General features: G+C 32.7%; 1 protein-coding gene across 1 annotated transcript; it reads right to left on the bottom strand.

Annotated features, from left to right (window-relative positions):
* Window positions 1-3,369: 3,369 nt before the first annotated feature.
* Window positions 3,370-16,448, bottom strand: HELRODRAFT_186577 (hypothetical protein; the record flags this gene model as incomplete). Its single annotated transcript, XM_009030806.1, has 14 exons — window positions 3,370-3,477; window positions 3,664-3,768; window positions 4,462-4,625; window positions 4,814-4,892; window positions 5,342-5,438; window positions 5,882-5,913; window positions 6,312-6,380; window positions 6,684-6,772; window positions 7,349-7,482; window positions 11,520-11,588; window positions 13,944-14,077; window positions 15,016-15,201; window positions 15,812-15,919; window positions 16,368-16,448. The coding sequence occupies 14 exons, from the start codon at window positions 16,446-16,448 to the stop codon at window positions 3,370-3,372; spliced, it is 1,455 nt and encodes a 484-aa protein (XP_009029054.1).
* Window positions 16,449-20,135: the final 3,687 nt, after the last annotated feature.

The following is a 20,135-nucleotide window of genomic DNA, read 5'->3' as shown; positions in this document are numbered from 1 at the left end:
ATTTTGAACCATCAATGCCCGTAGATAGTTTATTATTTTTAAATAGAATGTTTATAAAGCTAAAACAAAATGATAGTATCACTAGTCGTTTTTCATTAAATTGTTATGTGGATTTGTATATTTGCAATTTTATTGAATTAGTGCATAATAAAAATTATTTCTGTTCGAACTGCATGTTATTGGAAAAAATACTCAAATGCAATTTATTCAGTGTTAAATCTTGTTTGTTTTTAAGTTTAGAGGCTTCTGCAAAATCAAAGTAACATCACATTGATATCATATGTTTTACTGGCTGTTATTTCGGCAGAATCATTTCAATCATAATTGGGCCGCTTTCTCGTCAACTCTAAATTTCTAGCTTTCCAAACTCTGACATTACATTTTTCCTATTAGCTCAGTTCATAAACAGCCTTTTTTCGATCCTGATAAATTTGTTTCTCGAGATTGTTGATCGCAGCGCCATGTGCGTACGATTATATACGATCAGTAGGCCTAATGTTTATCAGTCGAAACAGAAAGGACTTGAATTATTTGAAGATAAAGTAATTTAAAGAATACATTTTGGTATGCCGCACTCTACGTGACCAGAAATTTTTGTAAATTTTCTCGTGATGCAGTCAGTAAAAAATGCCACTGGCGAACTTGAGGTTGTTGTTGATGACCTTCTCACCGCTTTTGAATCCTCTAATATGTAAATGTTTCCAACGTAATTCATTTTACATCATTTGCAATGTCAAGATGTTGAAGAATGCAATTTTTTCTAACACTTCTACTGAAAAGAAAACATTCAGTACTGAGGTGCGCCGACTTGGCCGAAACATACTGCTGTCAATACGTCTTCTTGTAGAAGTGGAGTGAAAATTCAATTCCAACATCGATAATCACAATTTATCTGACCATGTCAAACGCTATTTCGAATTTAATAAAAGAGTGAAAAAGCTTGCTTTTTTAACATTACTTGAACGGAACAGAATAATTTGTCACAGTTTGCTTCTACATTGAATCAAAATATCACTGTCACTTAATTTATTTTTCCAGATGAAAACTTCCTATCAGAACTTTTCAGAAAGGATGAAAGTTTAATGACACGCGGACTACTTTTATTTTTCTTGCTATAAAACAGAAAACTCTTACGGGATCTACAACCCTCAAATCAAGGAGCAAATAAACGACATCAACGAATCATCATTCCATATTTGAGACAAGTCTCAAATTTCATGTTTGTGCCTAGAACTTTGCATATCAGTAATTCTATGCATCTGTCTTACAATGGATGAATTCACTCAACTTTAAAGAAAACATTCACTTGTTTGAAGATTTAATTTTTTTAAACATTAGTTCAAAAAATTTAACAAAACTATTTCTACCTGATTTATTGCAGTTAAAAAAATGCTTGCACTTGATAAATCCCCAAGTAATTAACAAAGAATGTTATAATTTGAAAACAATATTAAGACGGAGAAACAGAATGATACAATAATATCAGCAAAACACCGCTAAGTTCCGTCCATGTTTATATAATGATTGTATCAACGTTTCAATGAACAAAGGTTTATCAATTAGGCATAAATTAAAAAGTAATACTATCTGAACGTTGTAGATATGTGCATATGTTAGCATCTAATGTCAACCAACTTCAAAACTGACAATAAATTTCTAGCGTTCAAATTAGTTTTGAAACACCAATGAAAAATACTACAAAGTTCGTATAAACAATTTCTGAAAATAATAAACTAAATAAACGTTAAGAAATAGTTTGCAGTAATTCAGGTATACAAATCAGATTTAGAAATGGTGCATTAATCATTGACACATAGCGATTTTTTAACAGGCAATTCTAACATAACGCATGTAGTAACGTGCTAATTTGATATAATGAACCTCGTAACGTGTTGCATTAATATAAGATATCTTTTAACAAATTCAAATAACAAAGGGATAACAATTGAAACTGCAACATAACAAATCAAATAACACCTTACACATTTATTTGCAACATACATGATGACGATTATGTAATAAGAAGATCGAATTATAAGCGACAGGCCCAACCAACTGGATGGAAAGTTATAAGAAGACACGACGTCAGAAAGTATGAACATTTAAGAAGATATTCAGCACGCCACTGCAAAACAAATGCTGGAAGCTTGGAACATAATTCATCAATAATAAAAAAATTAATTATTTCAATCAATTAATCAAACAATCAATCACTCATTTATTTATTTCTCCATCAACAAATATTAGAATGATAGCAAAAATAATTACCAAAAAAATTGAACTTTAAAAAAATATCAGCAAAATCACGTGAAAATAATAATCAAGTGAGAGAAACGTGAACAAAAATTTGAAATTATCACCCCTTCATCATGAACCTACTAGAAATCATCTCGCCACTCACCGCAGAATCACATCACCAACTGATGAACACGTGATGACCCAGCTGGTGAACATCATCTGCTGCATTCCAAGGCATGGATGGAGAGGGGCGGATAAGAAATAATTGAACGTAACTGCAGTGGGCAAGAAGATGCCAACCCATGGTGATGAAGAGTGATGACCGAAGATGAAATGGTGAAGATAAGATGATCAAGACGACAAAGTGTTAAAGATAAAATGATGATGTAAACCCATGCAATGCCATGACCCATGATCACGTCATCCATTATTGTCGTGCTAATTATACGTCTTTATAAATTACAATATTGTTCATTAGATAGATACTGAACGGTTGAATGAATGAATGAATGAATGAATGAATGAATGAATGAATGAAGGAATGAATGAATGAATGAATGAATGTACAAACAGATAAATTATGCATATCCAACATACAACGTCAAAATAAATGGACATCTATTAAAATATAACGACAAACAACAGAGCATACAGAGTAATTGAACAGCCGAAATGCATTTGAATATCTGAACATCTGTTGTTCTACAGCACGATAGAACCACATAACATATGATGAGATGATTACACCAACAACATGTGATGGGATGATTGCATCAACAACATGTGATAAGATGATTGCATCAACAACATGTGATAAGATGATCATATCATCATGAAGAATTAGCGAACAAACATAAAACCATAGATCATATTGAATTGTGCATCAATAAAAACAACCTGTCAGCCAACAGATGCTAATTTCATCTTAGAACGGCCACAGGTAGCGAGCGAACGAACGCAAACACACAACACAAAACAGAGTCCTCCATACAACAAACAGCTAAGGATTAGTTAACGAAAAAACACAATTATTATTGAACAAAACCAGCGTTAATCAACGACAACAAAAACTAAAGCATCGTTAACAACAGCAACGACAAAGAAATCAAAAACAGCAGCAGCAGAGGACTTTCAGTGATCTAATATTCTCAAATTGCCAGATACAATTTTGTTCTCGAGAATTGAACCGGGAGGAATATCAATTCTGTCACCGTGATTGGCTATGATTATCACGGTGCCCTGCATTGGGGAGGAGTTACATCAATTATGTTAATGTGTAGATGATGATTGGATTGAATTGATTATGTTAATGAGTGGTAGACGGTTGGGTTGAAATGAATATGTTATAAGTGGATGAGGAATTCAAGGCAGATTAGATTGCTACTGTTAAATTACCACAAACTGCATCACCATCATCATAATGACCTTGAGAGAAACCCCCTTTCCGAAGGTCACATCCCCTGAAACAGTCAGGTGATCAAGCTCCAACATGTCGGGGATGCTGGCAAATCGACTCAAAAAGTCTTTCACCTGTTTGACGTTGGTGGTGAGGAAGAATCATAATTATCATCGTCAGCATCATCATCGTCATCGTCACAAACATCTTTATCATTAATATCACCGTTATTTTCGTTGGCGTCATCATCATCATTCCTTTTCAATCATCGTCATCACCCCACCACCAGCAGCACCATCATCATCGTCGTCGTCATCATCCCATCCTCAAGATGTCACGACAAATGTGAAGCACGTACATGAATGATGTAATGTGGCATGAAGGAACATGCACCACCAAACATCAATGAATACGGTTTTTTTTTAAATTCTCATACGAACGCAAGAAGATGAAAACTCAAAAACAATACGCAGACTAAAGTGATTTTAGAGTGAGCAGAAATTCGACAACATATACGAAATTAACAACAACAGACACAAATATCCCTAGCAACTGACAATTAAAAGGAAGTTTCCATTGCAATAGAAACATGAATGTAGCGGTCACTCTGCATCACTGACGGGTGTCCAACTGCTACTAACGCATCGTGTGTGGATTCGCGTGAATCAACGCATCACACGCACTGCGTATGACAAGCGAGGATCTCGTTTGCATTCGTACACAGTCACTGCAACTCAGAAAAAGACGACACCTCTAACCATTACACTGCAACGTCTAGCCGCTAATGTTATTGGATCTGATGTTGATGAACGATTCGGAAAGCGAACCTTGTTGAACGAGTTGCCCAGTTTGACGAGAGGCACAGTGAGGAAGTTTCTCTTCGGGTTCATCTCGAGGAAGCCGTGCTTCAGGCTGTACAGGTTGCTCATGATGATCAGCAGGTCGGAGGTCGTCTTCACGGGCAGGAATCTACTGCGAGGTACGTTGATGCCTGTCTCATGTGTCAGGTTTGATCGATGTGTGTGTGCATGTTTGTGTGTGCATGTTTGTGTGTGCGTGTGTGTGTACGTGCGTGTGTGTGTACTTGTGATAATGATATTAATGCAATATGATAAGTTCAATGCAACACACCATAACACGATGCAACATAATCATGATACAATATCAAACAATACAAACCTATGGCCCCCTCAAAACTTTTAATGGCAGCTCCGACGGCTGTTTCCAGTTGGATGACATTCAACCCATTCTCCAGTGTCTGTGCGGGTTAACCAGTATTCAGCAGTATCATATTTATTATTAATATATGATGATAAGTAAATTACAATAACAATTAATCTATTATTCATTGACACAAAGATGCTAGATGAGCCATGCTTATTAATGAATGAAAACTGGAGAGTGGAGAATTTGGCTACCACATAGGTGCGTTCAAGGACCGACCAGTGCAACAACTCTCGTTGTGGTACCACTGAAAACCAACAACTGCATGCAACCTGCTCTGCAGCCGACAGCCAAACTCCATGTGTTTATGTTAGACTCAGCAGCGGTGCAGTAAAGTGGATCATTGCACAATCAGACAAACAAACACACAAACAATCAGACAAACAAACAAACACACTCAAACACACAAACAAACAAACACACTCAAACACACAAACAAACAAACACACAAATAAACAAACAAACAAACACTAATAAACGTACTTTGGGATTAACAATGATCTCCAGATGCACGGCGTGATCTTCAATGACTCGATTCATGGCTTTCAGATTGACCCACAAGTTGTTTGTGTTGAAAATTCTGTTGTTGTTCATATTTGCTGATTGGTTGGCTTGTTGATTGACTGAGTGATTTTTGGTTACAAATTATTTGAACATGGAGGCGAATGACATGAGACATCTCAGCCCACAGAAGCTCAAACAACATCAACACAGACGGCCAACCAGTTGTGCTTGGATGGATGACAGATGAAATTTTATAAGATTCCGTTAATGCAAACAACAATGGAAAAAACAATTAAGAAGCAATTGAATTACGATGAAATAATTATATAACTAATCAACTAGAAATATTTGTAAGCAATATCTTTCAACAGTTTTGAAAACATAAGAAAGAGTATCACTGGCTTATACAGTTTAACACAAAAATCAACACTCACATGAAAGAAACAAACAAAAAATATGAGACATCAAACCAACAGAAGAGCAAAATATACAATAATAATTAAAAACAAAGCAGCTAACTTGAACTTGCTGACACTCTTGAACTCTTCAACCTGGCCAGGAAAAATAGTTTAACAAACTCTTTCTTACTTGAATGTCAATCAAAAAGCCTTTGTAACATAACATAACATAACATAAACAGAAAATAGAGAGGCGCGTTCCTATGCCTCCAGCAAATGAAAATCTTCCATTGTATTTTAAAAATAATAAAATAATATCAAAAATGGTATTGAACGTCTAATCCTACCTAATAAACATGCTAATAGAAAGCATCTCACGACAAATCTCATTATAGCACCAAGAAATAGTTCCAGAATAGATATAACCACACAATTATACACAGCTATGTACCAAGTGTGCATGCACGTAACGAAATAACACGTTTTAACGGACAACACGCGACAACAAAGATACAGCAACAACACGAGCACAACGACACACAACAACGTACATGTTCCTTCGGCACTTGGGCCATCTCCAACAACCTCAACTTATCTTCATACACGACCAATGTACCTCCCTGATCAATGTATCACAATAATGTTTGTTTATCTATCTCAATGAAAATAATAATAATAACAATAATACATTATGCAACTGAAATAAGAATATACAAGTTTTATTAATTCTATCGCTAAGTGGTGCTATTGATACCTGTATTAAAGGTTTGCCACCAATACGCACACACACACACACACGCACACACACACGCACACACGCACGCACACACACACGCACACAACATAATGAAAAATATTTTAAAAAAATATGAAATTTAGTTAAAGTAATGATGAATGACAACAAACAGCAAGAAGAAGGAAACCTTGATGTCTGCTCTCGTTTTGTCCGTCACCTCCATCACAAACTCTGGAGCCTGACCAGATGGTGGGTTCAACAGGAAGCTCAGAATATCTGATGATCACGTGAGTGAGTATGTGAGTAGACGAGTGAGTGAAGGAGTAAGAGTGGGTGAATGAGCGAGTAAACGAGTGAGTGAATGAGTGAGAGTGTGTGATGTGAAGCTGGCAAAGGAAAAGAGAACAGTCACCAAAGAGTAGACTCTCAAAAAAACCAGCCAACATTTTTATCAGCTGAATGTGGGGAGTGAAATGGAGAGATAGACTTATGATAGACTTACTAGGCGGCATCATCAGAGATGGATGCATGCCAAGTTTTGTTTAATTTGGTAATTTACAATTTTTGTTCTAACATATTTTGTTTATCAATAACATCAATGATGGAGACTTAGAAATGAAAGAATTATGAAGAATTAGAAAAACTGGGAGCTGTGAATCTGCCTGCATCAGTACATGTATTTTGGCCGAAAATGTAAATGCATAAACAAAACAATAGAGCAACAACCAAAAAACAATAAATAAAAACAAGACACAAAGATAAAAATTAAAAATGAAAATTGGAGATGAACATTAAACGTAAAACAAGAGCACAAACCAACAACTGAACAGACACAAACAAATGTAAACCAACTGATATCGGCCGTGGCTCCCAGGTTGTCCATGTTGGATATGAAGACGTACTCCCTGCCTTCGTTGATGAACTGAGCCAGCAGACCCGTGTTGTAGAAGCTCTCGTACACATCTCCGTGCCCGGGCGGGTACCAGCTGAGTTCAACGAGTTCTCAATAGTTCAGTTAATGCTATCTCAACATCTCATCACACATTCAGTTATTAGCTGCTGCCTGATTAGATGCAGCAGGCGTGCAGATTAATGAGTGAAAGTGAATGACCACCACATAAGTTAATAATTGAAGTTAATGACCAATCCATAGGTTAATTAATAATTAATGTTAACGGAGTTTGAAAATCGCACGCAAACACTCAGCAGCTTGATGGTCAGTTGCGGAATAAAATAAAACACTGAAAACATTACAAACAATTTAAACAAAAAATATATTGAACAATTGTTTATTGCTCAGTGATAACAATTTCTAAAATGAAGTTGAAAGAACACATCATCACCTTCCATATCATCATTACAATTGTCATCACCAACATCATTCTCGCCACCACCACTGCATCTTATCATTAAGCAAGTTTCTATGGTGGTGATTCAAGAAAGTGATGCTAGGGGGTGGTGAGCCAATAAAATGTGACAGTGACAACAGAACTGAATGAATATGACAAAATAACTTTTACCTAGCAAACTATAAAGACAGCCATACGCACTTGCTAACATAAGTGCATACACACAAAAACATAGGGAAAAAGTCAAGTAAATAGCAATGAAAGCATTTAAATAAGTTACAATTCTTTGGTTCATGGGGTACGCAGGCAACAAATATAAAAAAAATGATGAAAGTGGCAATGAAAACATGATGGCAGTTAAAACATAGCAAACTTATTTTTTATTTTAGCTGAACTATTTATTGGTGGCGGCATTGAAAGAAGGGGTGATAGTTGCTCAATTGCTAGCGACTTTGTGGAGGCATCTTGCGGCAAAATGAATATAAAAATGAGTAACACACTATTAACTTAAATTAGGATTCTGTGAACAATTTTATGGATTTGAGAATTGCAATTTAATAACAAATCAAACTTTGATGAACACATTTATGCGGTTGTGAAGAAATGTTACAAGATGTTGGATATGTTTATTCATAGACATTTCAAGTAACATTATAGACTTTCAACTAAATATAGAGACGGTAAATTATGAACAAAAAATAAATCAATGTTAATATGTAAATAAGAATGTAACGAGAATGTAAGGTATATGAATATATAAGTAAATATGAATTAAGTGGAGTAGATAAGAACCATATTATCTGAAATAGAAACCTTATTGCAAGAGATGCTAAAAACTATTTTGTTCCATCGGATCAACAGGCAAAATACAACAACAACGCGTTGCGCGTGGTGTGTGCGCGTGTCAGTGCGTGTGTGTGAGTGTTTTCTAACTATCTGCGTTTCGAATCGTTATCCTCGTTCTCAATCAAGATTTTATAAAGAAAAAGAGATTTCTCGTATCGTTATTCAAAAGAGACATTTTTCAAAAAGTCTCAAAATAAAAATACGAAACTAAATTTTCATTTCGTATCGTTATTACAATGGTTCAAATCGATATAAATACACAAAAAACTTTCTTTGAAAAAAGAAAAGTTATAATAAAATCGTAACTATTGCTCAATTATCATGAATAGAACGACTTTGATTTCGGTTTATTTTTGTGCAGTACACTGGTGATGCAGAGTGGCGGGAAAACAACTTAGCTCAGACGGTAAATGTGCCGGGCGTCGGTGTCATTGCGCTTTGCCCTGGTTCAAAAACCATCTCTCAGAGACTCAAATATAATGTGGATAGCTTTTTGGTGTTTTCTCATAACTCACTAAATAGGAAGAGGAGCAATAAGTTCGGCAAATGAGAGATAACTGCATTTAGGTTCTACATTTTACTACTTTGTTATCTCACACACAGAAACAACACACAAGGAGTGGATGGTAGACAATGTATCGATATTAATAGCTGGAACTTCCACAGTCCTACTTGAGATGTTATACAAATTAATTATGTAATAGTGAGAGTAAGGATAGCACCACACCATTGAGAGTAATAATTATAAATAATAATAATAATAAAAATAATAATAATAATAATAATAATAAAAAAATAGCTGTCAGCACCGCAAATAAATTATTTAGCAAGCAAAAGGATTGAAGACACACGGGAGTGAGGACGTGAGGGTAGTTAATGTTGTGAACTTTTGGCTGATAAAAATACAACCATAACAAATATTTACATTTACGTATTTATTTAAATAAATTTATTTACATATTTATTTAAATATATATTATTATCATTGAAATGATTACTTTAAAATAATCATGTTAATAGTAACGAGACAAATTATTAGATAAATTCAAACAGCTGGATGGATCACAATAATTTAAGCATATGTCATCATCATAAACCAACATAATCATAATCATAGGTCATCATCATAGGTCATCACCATGACAACCATCCCAAAAAGTGAGAGTATCCTCACCATCATGGTGGTACTCATCAGTTAAACCATCGCAATTAGCAGAGACATCATTATCACGAATCCCCTCTCAAAATCATCATTGTTTTTTTTCATTGTTATCATCATCATCTTCATCATCGTCATCATCCTCATCATCTTCATCATCATCATCATCAGCAACAACAACAACAACATTCAACACCAACACCATCCTCCTCATCATTTTCATCTTCATCATCATCAGCAGCAATAACAACAACAACAACATTCAACACCAACATCATCCTCATCTTCATCATCATCACCATCAACAACAACAACATTCAACATCAACACCAACAACACCATCACCATCCTCTTCAGCATCACCACAAACGTTACCATTCTGAATTAGTCAATCCTTTGTGGCTTCTAGAAAGAAATACATTTATTCTACTTTAATCTTTTCCACCAAGTAAAAATAGTAAATATAGTAATCTAGTAAGACAGTAATCCCCAGCTATTAAAAAACATATGGCGCTATCATTATCATCACTGGTTTGAAACATGCTTGTGTGATGATGAAGATGATCGTGATATGTAATTATGTCCTATTGATGTTAAACTTCCATTAAATGCCTCTAAACAATGTGAATATTAATGGAAATATAAATATCTGTAAAAAAAAGTACTTTTTCCAATTTATTTATTCATTCATTCATTCTTTCATTCATTCATTCACATTCATTCATTCATTCATTTACTTATTCATTCATTCATTTATTTACTTAAAGGTTAAAAAGATTAAAGGTTACTCTCTCTTTTGCGCTTGCTTCAGAGGTTTCAACGACAAACACACACAGTGTATACGAATACGCGTGAAAACCACGCATCGTACACATTGCATATGATAGGTGGGACGATGACGATGATCAATTGGGAATGATAGCATTATAGTTACCTGTATAATTAATCTACCTGACGTCATGCGAACGTGACGAACACACCAGCTTCACATCTACAGCAACACATGCATCATTCAAAATCAGTAATCTACTTTTAAGGAACTGAACCATTGAACTTGAAACGTATGTTCAATGGGAAATGTTTCACAATTAATGCAATATATATGAAAAAGTTGAGATGATTTATTTGGCCCTAGGAAACTACGGAGAAAGTTTAATTTAGCTGGAGGATTAAATGGAGTAATTTAGACCTAAAACAGACAACTGAACTAATCTGTCAACACACAGTTAGAAAAATAAAAATGCAAAATAACTACATATGGATATTAATAGATTAACCTGTCTACTAAACATGAATAAGTGCAATCATACGGCAAGCAACATGGATGACCGAACAAAATTAAATACGCGAAACTACATTAAACAATGCAACATACCAGTAGGAAGCATCAAAGATGGAATCGTACATCGTAACTGACCACTGCAACACACCATCACAAAACAACAACATAATAAAACCACCAATAACAAAGACACCAGGGCGATATGAAGAAGAAAATTGAACAGCCAGTCCAACCAGAACAACAAGTTAAACAACAACTGTCAATAATTTACAGATAAAAATCAACACTCTTTTAAACGATTGTCTTTATAACTAAATGAAACTAGCAACTTTTTAACAAAAACAACGAATAAAACACCAACACAGGAAAAAAAATTGCAAGACTCACGCATCGAGATCTTCAACGCTGCAACTCCTTCCAATGGGAAGCAAGGATTCCCTATTGATTCTCGGATACCTGGATTTAAATGTTTTTGTTTTGTGTCAGTATGTTTGTAGTTTTGATTGTAGACATGTATGTTTATGTGTGTTTGTATGTGATGTGTGTGTGTGTGTGTGTGTGTGTGTGTGTGTGTGTGTGTGTGTGTGTGTGTGTGTGTGATTTTGTAGCTTCCGTGGTTAAGTGTGTATTGTTATTGTGATTTGATGCATGTACGTTACTGACAGAATAGCAGTAAGTGGTTAACTTGTTATAGTGCAAATTGGATTCACGCATTCAATACCTTATCAATATTTGAATACTGATAACTTACAGGACAAACACATTTGTTTGTACAACTCTCCATTTATCTACCTACCCATCCATTCATTCATCTACCCCTCAATCCATCCATCCAATATTTTCCAGTTTCAAAAAAAAAAACGAAAAAAACTAAGTTCTTCATCTGCTGATTGTGACAAACAGGCTTCATGCCAAGCAAAATAAGACTTGCCAGGCATCATTTACTATCAACTTTTAAACTATGCAATGCATCTTTTTGTTGTACCTTCAATAAATCCACTGTTCTCGACCTTTTTTTAAACCATAAGCATAAGCATTAAAAAATTGAACTAACTTCAACATAACCTATCTTTAAATTCAAATATTTATTTGACTAAAAAAAATTGGCACATAAATAAATCTGCTTTGAAACGTTCAGCTGGACAAAAAAGAAAAGTGTTGTTGGGATTGTCCTTAATGAACTGTCGAGCCACTAATTTGGTAACTTTCAATGAAACGCCAGAAACAAACTTCAACAGACGCTCAATTAGATTTAATAACATCAACTCGACATCAATTTCACAAACAATTTTAAAATCAAAACTTCATCTTGAAACGTCACAATCCCACTCAAAGATGTCTTCCTCATCAGCAACTCAGAGTAGCATGCAAGGAATTTGAGCTGGAACTCCTGATAACGACACTTACGAATGCTAACCCAAAGTGGTAGATAAAAAAATACTATGAAAACATCTGTAGCCTCTTTCATACAAATTCAAAAATTGCCAGATGTTACCTACCCCCTCGTGAAAAATGACAAGCAACAATTGAAAGATATGAAATAAAACATCCTATTTATTTTTAGAAATATATGATAGACTTATACATGCAAATAAATATGCTATATTAATGTATTTTGCACCACCATAGAATCTCAGACAGACATATACAAATAGGAACAGAACCTAACCCTACACACACACACACACACACACACACACACACACACACACACACACACACACACACACACAACACACAGACATAAACAATGCAGACATTCATCAAGTAAAGCGGGTTATACAAATGTCGAAAGCGAGCTTTTATTGCCTTAGGGACGAATCTACTATCACATGATAGTTCATAACATCTGAATAACGACAACAACATCAAACTGAACATGCTAACAATAGAAAATATATGAAGTAGTTGTAACAATTAGAATAGCAACAGTAGAAAAGAAACTTGAAGGCATAATTCATAACTACATAATACAATCATTTCTCTTTACAATTCATAATATGATAATCTCTAGTTGCTTTAAAATAGAGAATGTATAATATACAGTTCACTCAATAACAAACAGCTCTCAATTTAAATTGTGTCACAGTGTAAAATTAGGACAAATAAGAGCCATGTGTGCCACACCACCATGAAAATACAGATACAGAAAATATGTTCACAACGTGTAGTTCACATAAATCCTTGGCCAAATTCATGTACATGAATGAACGTGAGCATGTTTTTATTTGACCTCATTTGAAAAAAGTTTGTGACTTGAACTGATCCGCAAAAGACAAAGTCAGAGATTTAGCAGTAAAAAACAAGCTAAGGTCAGCATGGCTAAGAACGGCGCCAAACACTCCTTGTGGCCCAAGATAGGATGATTTCATCATTTGAAGGAGGTTTCAGCGGCAAATGAACGACAGGTTCCCAACGTCTGTGGGTTGTAATTTCGGTAGTATCTCGATTGCGAGGTTATGTTGAGGGAAGCATTAAATAGAAGAAAATATAGTTAAAAATGACGACATGCTGAGAGATGTGCAAGCGAGCGTACAAAGGCTTGCACGGCAGTAAAAACACACCAGGCTTCAATGACGGCAATGTGAATTCAAGTTGAAACCAAAGTAGAACCTATTGAAAGTATGAATTTGTGTAAAGAGCTTGTTCAGAATTTTTATCTCAGCAAATCTGAAACGGACTCTACATACTCCTGAAAAATCTTCGCCATTAAAAAAATGATAGTCTCATTTACACGGCCTCATCTATCAAACCAAAAATCCATACAAACTCATACCTAAGAAAAGACAGGGATAAACAACAGCAACATACTTTGACTGGTTGAACATGTGAATGCTGACATCCATGGCTCCATACTTCCTCAGCGTCTTCTCTGTCTCCTCCGATGTGTTGAAGGAATTCATGAGAACCAGGGGGATGTTGACTCCGTAAGTCTTGTTCAGGTTCTGTGGTGGTAATATTTTCAGTGTAATTGATAATTTTTTTTAATGGAAGTATTATGTGATGGACATTGTGATAGTTTATTTTTGGTGATATGGACTTAAAGATTTTAAATCTGCGCTCAGTGTTTTTTATGATATGTTATGTTAAGTTATGTTGTGATCAATTGACAGATAATAATATTTCTTGGATTAAGCATATAAATCTAAAAAATATTTAATAAAATTTTTTTTAATAAATAAAATTTAATATAATATAATAATTTAATATAAATTTAATTTTATCATAACAAATAAAATCAAGCCATAGTTTGATCTGTCTTTATCTAGCTTGTGGTGTAACTTTAATTTATAACAACTTTATTCGTTATCTTTTTTTTTACTCAAGAAATTTAATCATATTAGCGCATTTTATACCATTGTTCATTTAATCTCTTTGAACCAAACATATGGATTCTAATAATGTATGAGGTTTTTGTTTAAAATTTACGAAAAGCTTGTCAAATCTCAAGTTCTGAAGTATGTCCTGTTTTTTTAAATGATAATCAATGATTTCATTGTTGTTTTAATAACTATATTCAACTATTTTTTAGATCAACAATCTTCCATTCCTTGATTTTCCATAATGGTGATATTTTATGGAATGATCGGTCGTCTTCTTTCATGCCAATAAATAACATTCAAATGAAAAGTTAAAATTATTTCTTGCGAGTAGGAGTCCAAACTTTTACTTTGAATCAGAGTTGAAGTCAGATTTTTTGAAGACTCCGACACTCTGGTTATAGGGTTTTATAGGATGTTGGAAAATTATCAAATTTTCCAAAAAAGTGTACCAAGTACACACACAGACACACACACACAGACACTCAAAGACACTCACACACACACACACACACAAACACTCAAAGACACTCACATATATACTCGCATATACACATACGAACCTCAATTTGTTGGACAGTAAGATCAAGGAAGGTCAACTCATTCCTGACTGAGATAAGGGACTTGGTGCCCGTACATCCCATGCTCGTCCCCAGACCTCCATTCAACTTCAGGACAACCAACTTGTTCAGCATCGATTTAATCTTTTCCTTGTCCATCTCTACTTTCAGTTCTGCATACGGCTTTATCTGCATTTGGTTAGCTTGTCAATTATATTTTTGTTAAGTCACTGGTGAATTTGAAATAGGAAACAAACAAGTATGTGCTGCAAAAGTGAAACCAATGACATCTCAGACTACATATACATATTTTCATTAAGAAGGTTTCCCATCCTTTCACCACAAATCTTGAATTAATCATTTATTTCAATGGCAGATTTACTACATAATCATAATGCATTCATTAGAACAACCATGCATCACCTAGCCCATGGTAATATATATATATATTCTAACAACCTCTCAGAACAGATTATTCCTATGTTGCATTTAATAACAAGATAATTTTTAGGTGTACATCAGGCAATAACCAACAACAAGAAATAAATGAGAGTAACATGCCATGATGTGGTGTGAAATATTCAGAACAGCTTGAAAACTGAAAGCAAGATCAACTAGCAACAATTAACAAAAAACAACAGTCAAACAACATCAGCAAACAACCAACAGCAAACAGCCAACAGCAAACAAACGCCAGCAAACAACAACAACCAACAGCAAGCAACAATGAACAAACAAACAAACAAAAAACACCAACAAACATCCAGAAACATTTTCAACAAACAAACAAACAACTAACAGCATTTTGAGGTAAGGTCTTGATGTCCTCCCAGTGAACAGCTGACCCAGATTCGTGCAAGAAACGTGAGAACAACCTCTCAAAACCATCAAACTCCTTCCTAACGGTCTAAACTCATTTTTTTATTAATTAAATCAAATATTAATCTAATAAATAAATTAATTAATTTAATAAAAAAATGAATAAACAATCAAATGAATAAGCAAATAAATAAATGGATGAATGAACAAATGAATATAAGCAATTCAAGATATAATCCCATACAAAACAAATAACAGAGCTACACAAATGGTCAGCTGTGAAAATAACAATGAATTAAACTGAAACTGGATAACAATGAATTGATTAGAAATAAATTAAAATTTTAATTTTGGCAACAATTATATACATTAAAAAAAACATTTCAATTATAAAAATATTTCTGGTGGATGCAAAGTGAAGCCTTCTGAAATTCACAACAAACAGCAACAACAACAGCAACAAATAACAAACAAACCAACAACAAACAGACCAACAACAAACAAACCAACGACGAGGACAACAACAATTAACATACAGTTTTGTGTTCGGGTTTAGCAGTCTGGATGAGTTTCTCGAGTTCGTTGTGCAGGGTCTCACGGGCATTGTGAAGGGTCATCTCCTTGAATGCTGCGTCAAAAACTGAGCTCGGAGTCCTCTTGTGAGACTTTATTGCAGTAGCTGATGCCTGCGCCCAACGGCAAAACAATGAATGTTATATAACACAACTCGAGTAACTATTAGTTATAAATATATAATAAAATAATAATTAATATTATAATTATAACAACAACAATAACAATAAAAAGAAGAATTATTGTAGTATTTTAACCCATTTTGTTTTATTATTATTATTTTATTATCATTTCATTTAATTTTATTTCTCTTCTTTTTCATAGTAAATGTATAAATGTATGTATATATGTATATATATGTATGTATATATGTGTATATATGTGTATATATATATATGTATGTATATATATATATGTGTGTGTGTGTGTGTGTGTGTGTGTGTGTGTGTGTGGGTGTGTTGGTAAAAGTAGAATTTATAGAATATTGTAAAAAAAAATATATATATGTGAATATTTATTTGAAAGCTATTAATCTGTCCTTTTTTAATATTTATGTCTTACTGTTATGATTGAATGTTTTGCGCATTTATCAAATGCTGTTTATGTTTTGTTTATGTGTGCAATCTTTCTTCCTCTGCATTTAGATTTACAAAATCATTTTTCAACAAATGATAAAATATTTTTTGATATCTTGAGGTTTTTGAGATAAAATAATAATAAAATAATAATAATAATAAAAATAATCATAATAATCATAATAATGACATTTAAAATACACTAAGAAATTAAACAAAAAAATTATTAATTCATAAAGCAAAAAAAAAAAAAAATATATACTAAGGTAACTAAGGTAACCTGCTGTGGATTAAAATAACTTTGGTCAAAATTGTTTAAATGTAAAAAAGACATACTTACAATAAAAATGTCTACTTAATAAAAAACGAATAAATAAAATTAAATTTATTCACGTGTAAAAATTGTTCAACCATTTATTTATTATTATTTATATATTTATTTTTTTTATTTAATTTATTTATTTATACATTAGGAGTCCTTATGAACTGGTAAATAATAAAATGATCTTATATGATAATTTCAAATTCATTACACTTCACTGAGGACAAATGCGTCTGTACAAATATTCATCTGCTGTTAAACTCAACTTAAGTGAGGTCTCCATTCAACAATCTCATTGACACAACATTTTATAACTTCATTCCTATTTTAAACGTGTTAAATGAGAAATTTGCTTTATATAATTTAAATATAGCAGCAGAACAATGCATTCATAAACTATAGCATAACATCCATAATTTATCAACTTATTGTACTGTAATACACAAAGATTCAAACACACACACACAACACACACACACACACATATATATATATATATATAATTCTGATGACCAGATGAAGATGATGATAATCAGATAAATCAGAGACTGAGTAAGATTATTATTATGACTCACCTTGTTATTATTGTGACACGACTAACAAAATATTTCTAGCACTATGAACAGTTCTAGAAATATTCTATTTGTAATAATCATCTATGTCTGATCATCAAATTATCATCAGTACATTGTAGTCATTAAATCATCATCATTATCACACTATCAGTTGAACATGGAAAATCAATAATGCACCTTGAAATACACCAAAAAATTCATAAAATTATAAATAATGAAAAATAAATTGAAAATCATTAATTAATTAGCTAGAGAAAATATAAATATTAATTTAAATGGGAGAAAACCAGAAAAAAGTGCTGGAACATATCTAAGGTCTGCAGAACAGACCCATGTTCTGCTTGGTTGTGTTTCATTATATTTAATGTCATTAAAAGAGACTTTAATAACATTTGTCAATTTTTAATAGCAGATCTGAGCTAACTTTGCTTGCAGCAGAAATTAAGAGGAGGATCAAAATCCACAGATCTCTAATCTTCTAACTAACCAGTAACCAACTAAACTTATCAGTAAATGTTTGGCATTAGAAGTTAGTATAACAGTATAACTTCTTACAAAGTTGCAATTATGTAGCTAATATAATGGATGCAAAATACTTATATACAGCAAAACAGATAATAACAAATGTTTTATGGCAGAATTAAATAAAAATGTTGAAAAAGAGCAGACAGCCAAAAATGAAGCAAGGTATTTTTTTCTAATAATTAAATGAAAAATACTTAAAATGTGGTAAGATAACAATTATCAAATTTAATTAAATTAAACAGACTTAAATTAATTTAAATTAAAGACTTGAATTAAACAAAATTTCATTTTCTTGACTACCTCTTTTTATAATACTATTATTAACAAGTTCACTTTTGATGCTAGAAACAAGATATATATATAGGTCTCTGTTTGTAATAGTTATTCATACAATACTCTATAAAATTTGGTAATTCATACAATATACATATTATATTTATATATATGTAAATATATAGTTATATTATATATAATTATATTATAATAAAAAAACCTTATAGCATAATAAACACTCATACTTTTATTATTAAAATTATACATTTTAGTATAGCTTTAGATTATTTTTTATACTTTCAAACTATGACATATTTATTATGCCATAAAATTTATAGCATAGTGCATATGACATATGCCATATGTCATGTCAATAACATTAATTAACTAACCCAAACTAGCTAAACCCTACACCCCAGTAAGTTAATGTGTGTAGAAGCTGATGCTTATTTAAAATGTTTTATCACTAGTAGTTTTTATATTATCATAATTAGGAAGTTAGTCAAGAGAAAAGTGATAATTTGTCCAAAATTTAAAAAAAATTTATTCTAAGCCATTTTATAAAATAGATATAAATAAATAAATAAAAATAATTAAAATGTTAAAATGTACCATACCATTGTTTGTACTGTAATTAGCAGTTAGTGATGCGTTTGGGTTGTCACAAGTTCAGCAGTTACTAAACAAGACTCCTTTCTTGAAAAAACTTTTGAATTTCTTTTCAACTTTGAATGAAGTCAGTCCTATAGCTGCTATTGTTTTAGTATTCAAAACAAAGTTTCACTTCAGTTTATTATTATTATTCCTTTCAAATATTTGCAAATTAAATTATTAAAAATAAATAATAAAGTTAAAAAAGATAAATTTTGGTCAAAAAAGCAACGGAGCGATATTGAGACATTTTAAAAAAGAACCTAACCTAAAAATTTATGTTAAGAATATGAATATAAAATCAAATCCGAATTAAATCTCGAAACTTGTTCAGAAGCTTTTTTATTTAAAGAGCTAAATCGGGTGGCCTAAGAAAAACCGTACAAGAAATGGAGACCAGGTTGGCTGATTAGGAAAAAAGTTTAATGCGTGTACGCCGTACTTGCAGCAGAAAGTTGACCGATCAGTCAGAGGTTGGACTTTTCATCATCAGCACTGGCAAGGTCAGGTTAGGTGGAAAATTCGGTAAAATGCTGATTAGTGTTATAATAAATTTAATAAATAGAATACATACGTATAGAATATAACATATTCTATATTATATTATGTTATGTTCTTATATTCTACATTATATTCTATATATACATATGTGGTAGCGAACAAATACTGGCTCTCGAATGCACCCATGCACATTTTTAGTGCGCTTTAGGGTCTGGTGTCATTCTGTAGTTTCCATCATATATATATAGAAATATAGAATATAACAAGTCTAAATGTGTTTAAATAATATGCAAATGAATAAAATTTTTA

This window comes from Helobdella robusta (assembly GCF_000326865.2).
Source record: "Helobdella robusta unplaced genomic scaffold HELROscaffold_7, whole genome shotgun sequence".
Classification (NCBI taxonomy): domain Eukaryota; kingdom Metazoa; phylum Annelida; class Clitellata; order Rhynchobdellida; family Glossiphoniidae; genus Helobdella; species Helobdella robusta.
Note: the sequence above shows the minus strand (reverse complement) of the source record. Positions and strands in the feature narration are given on the sequence as shown.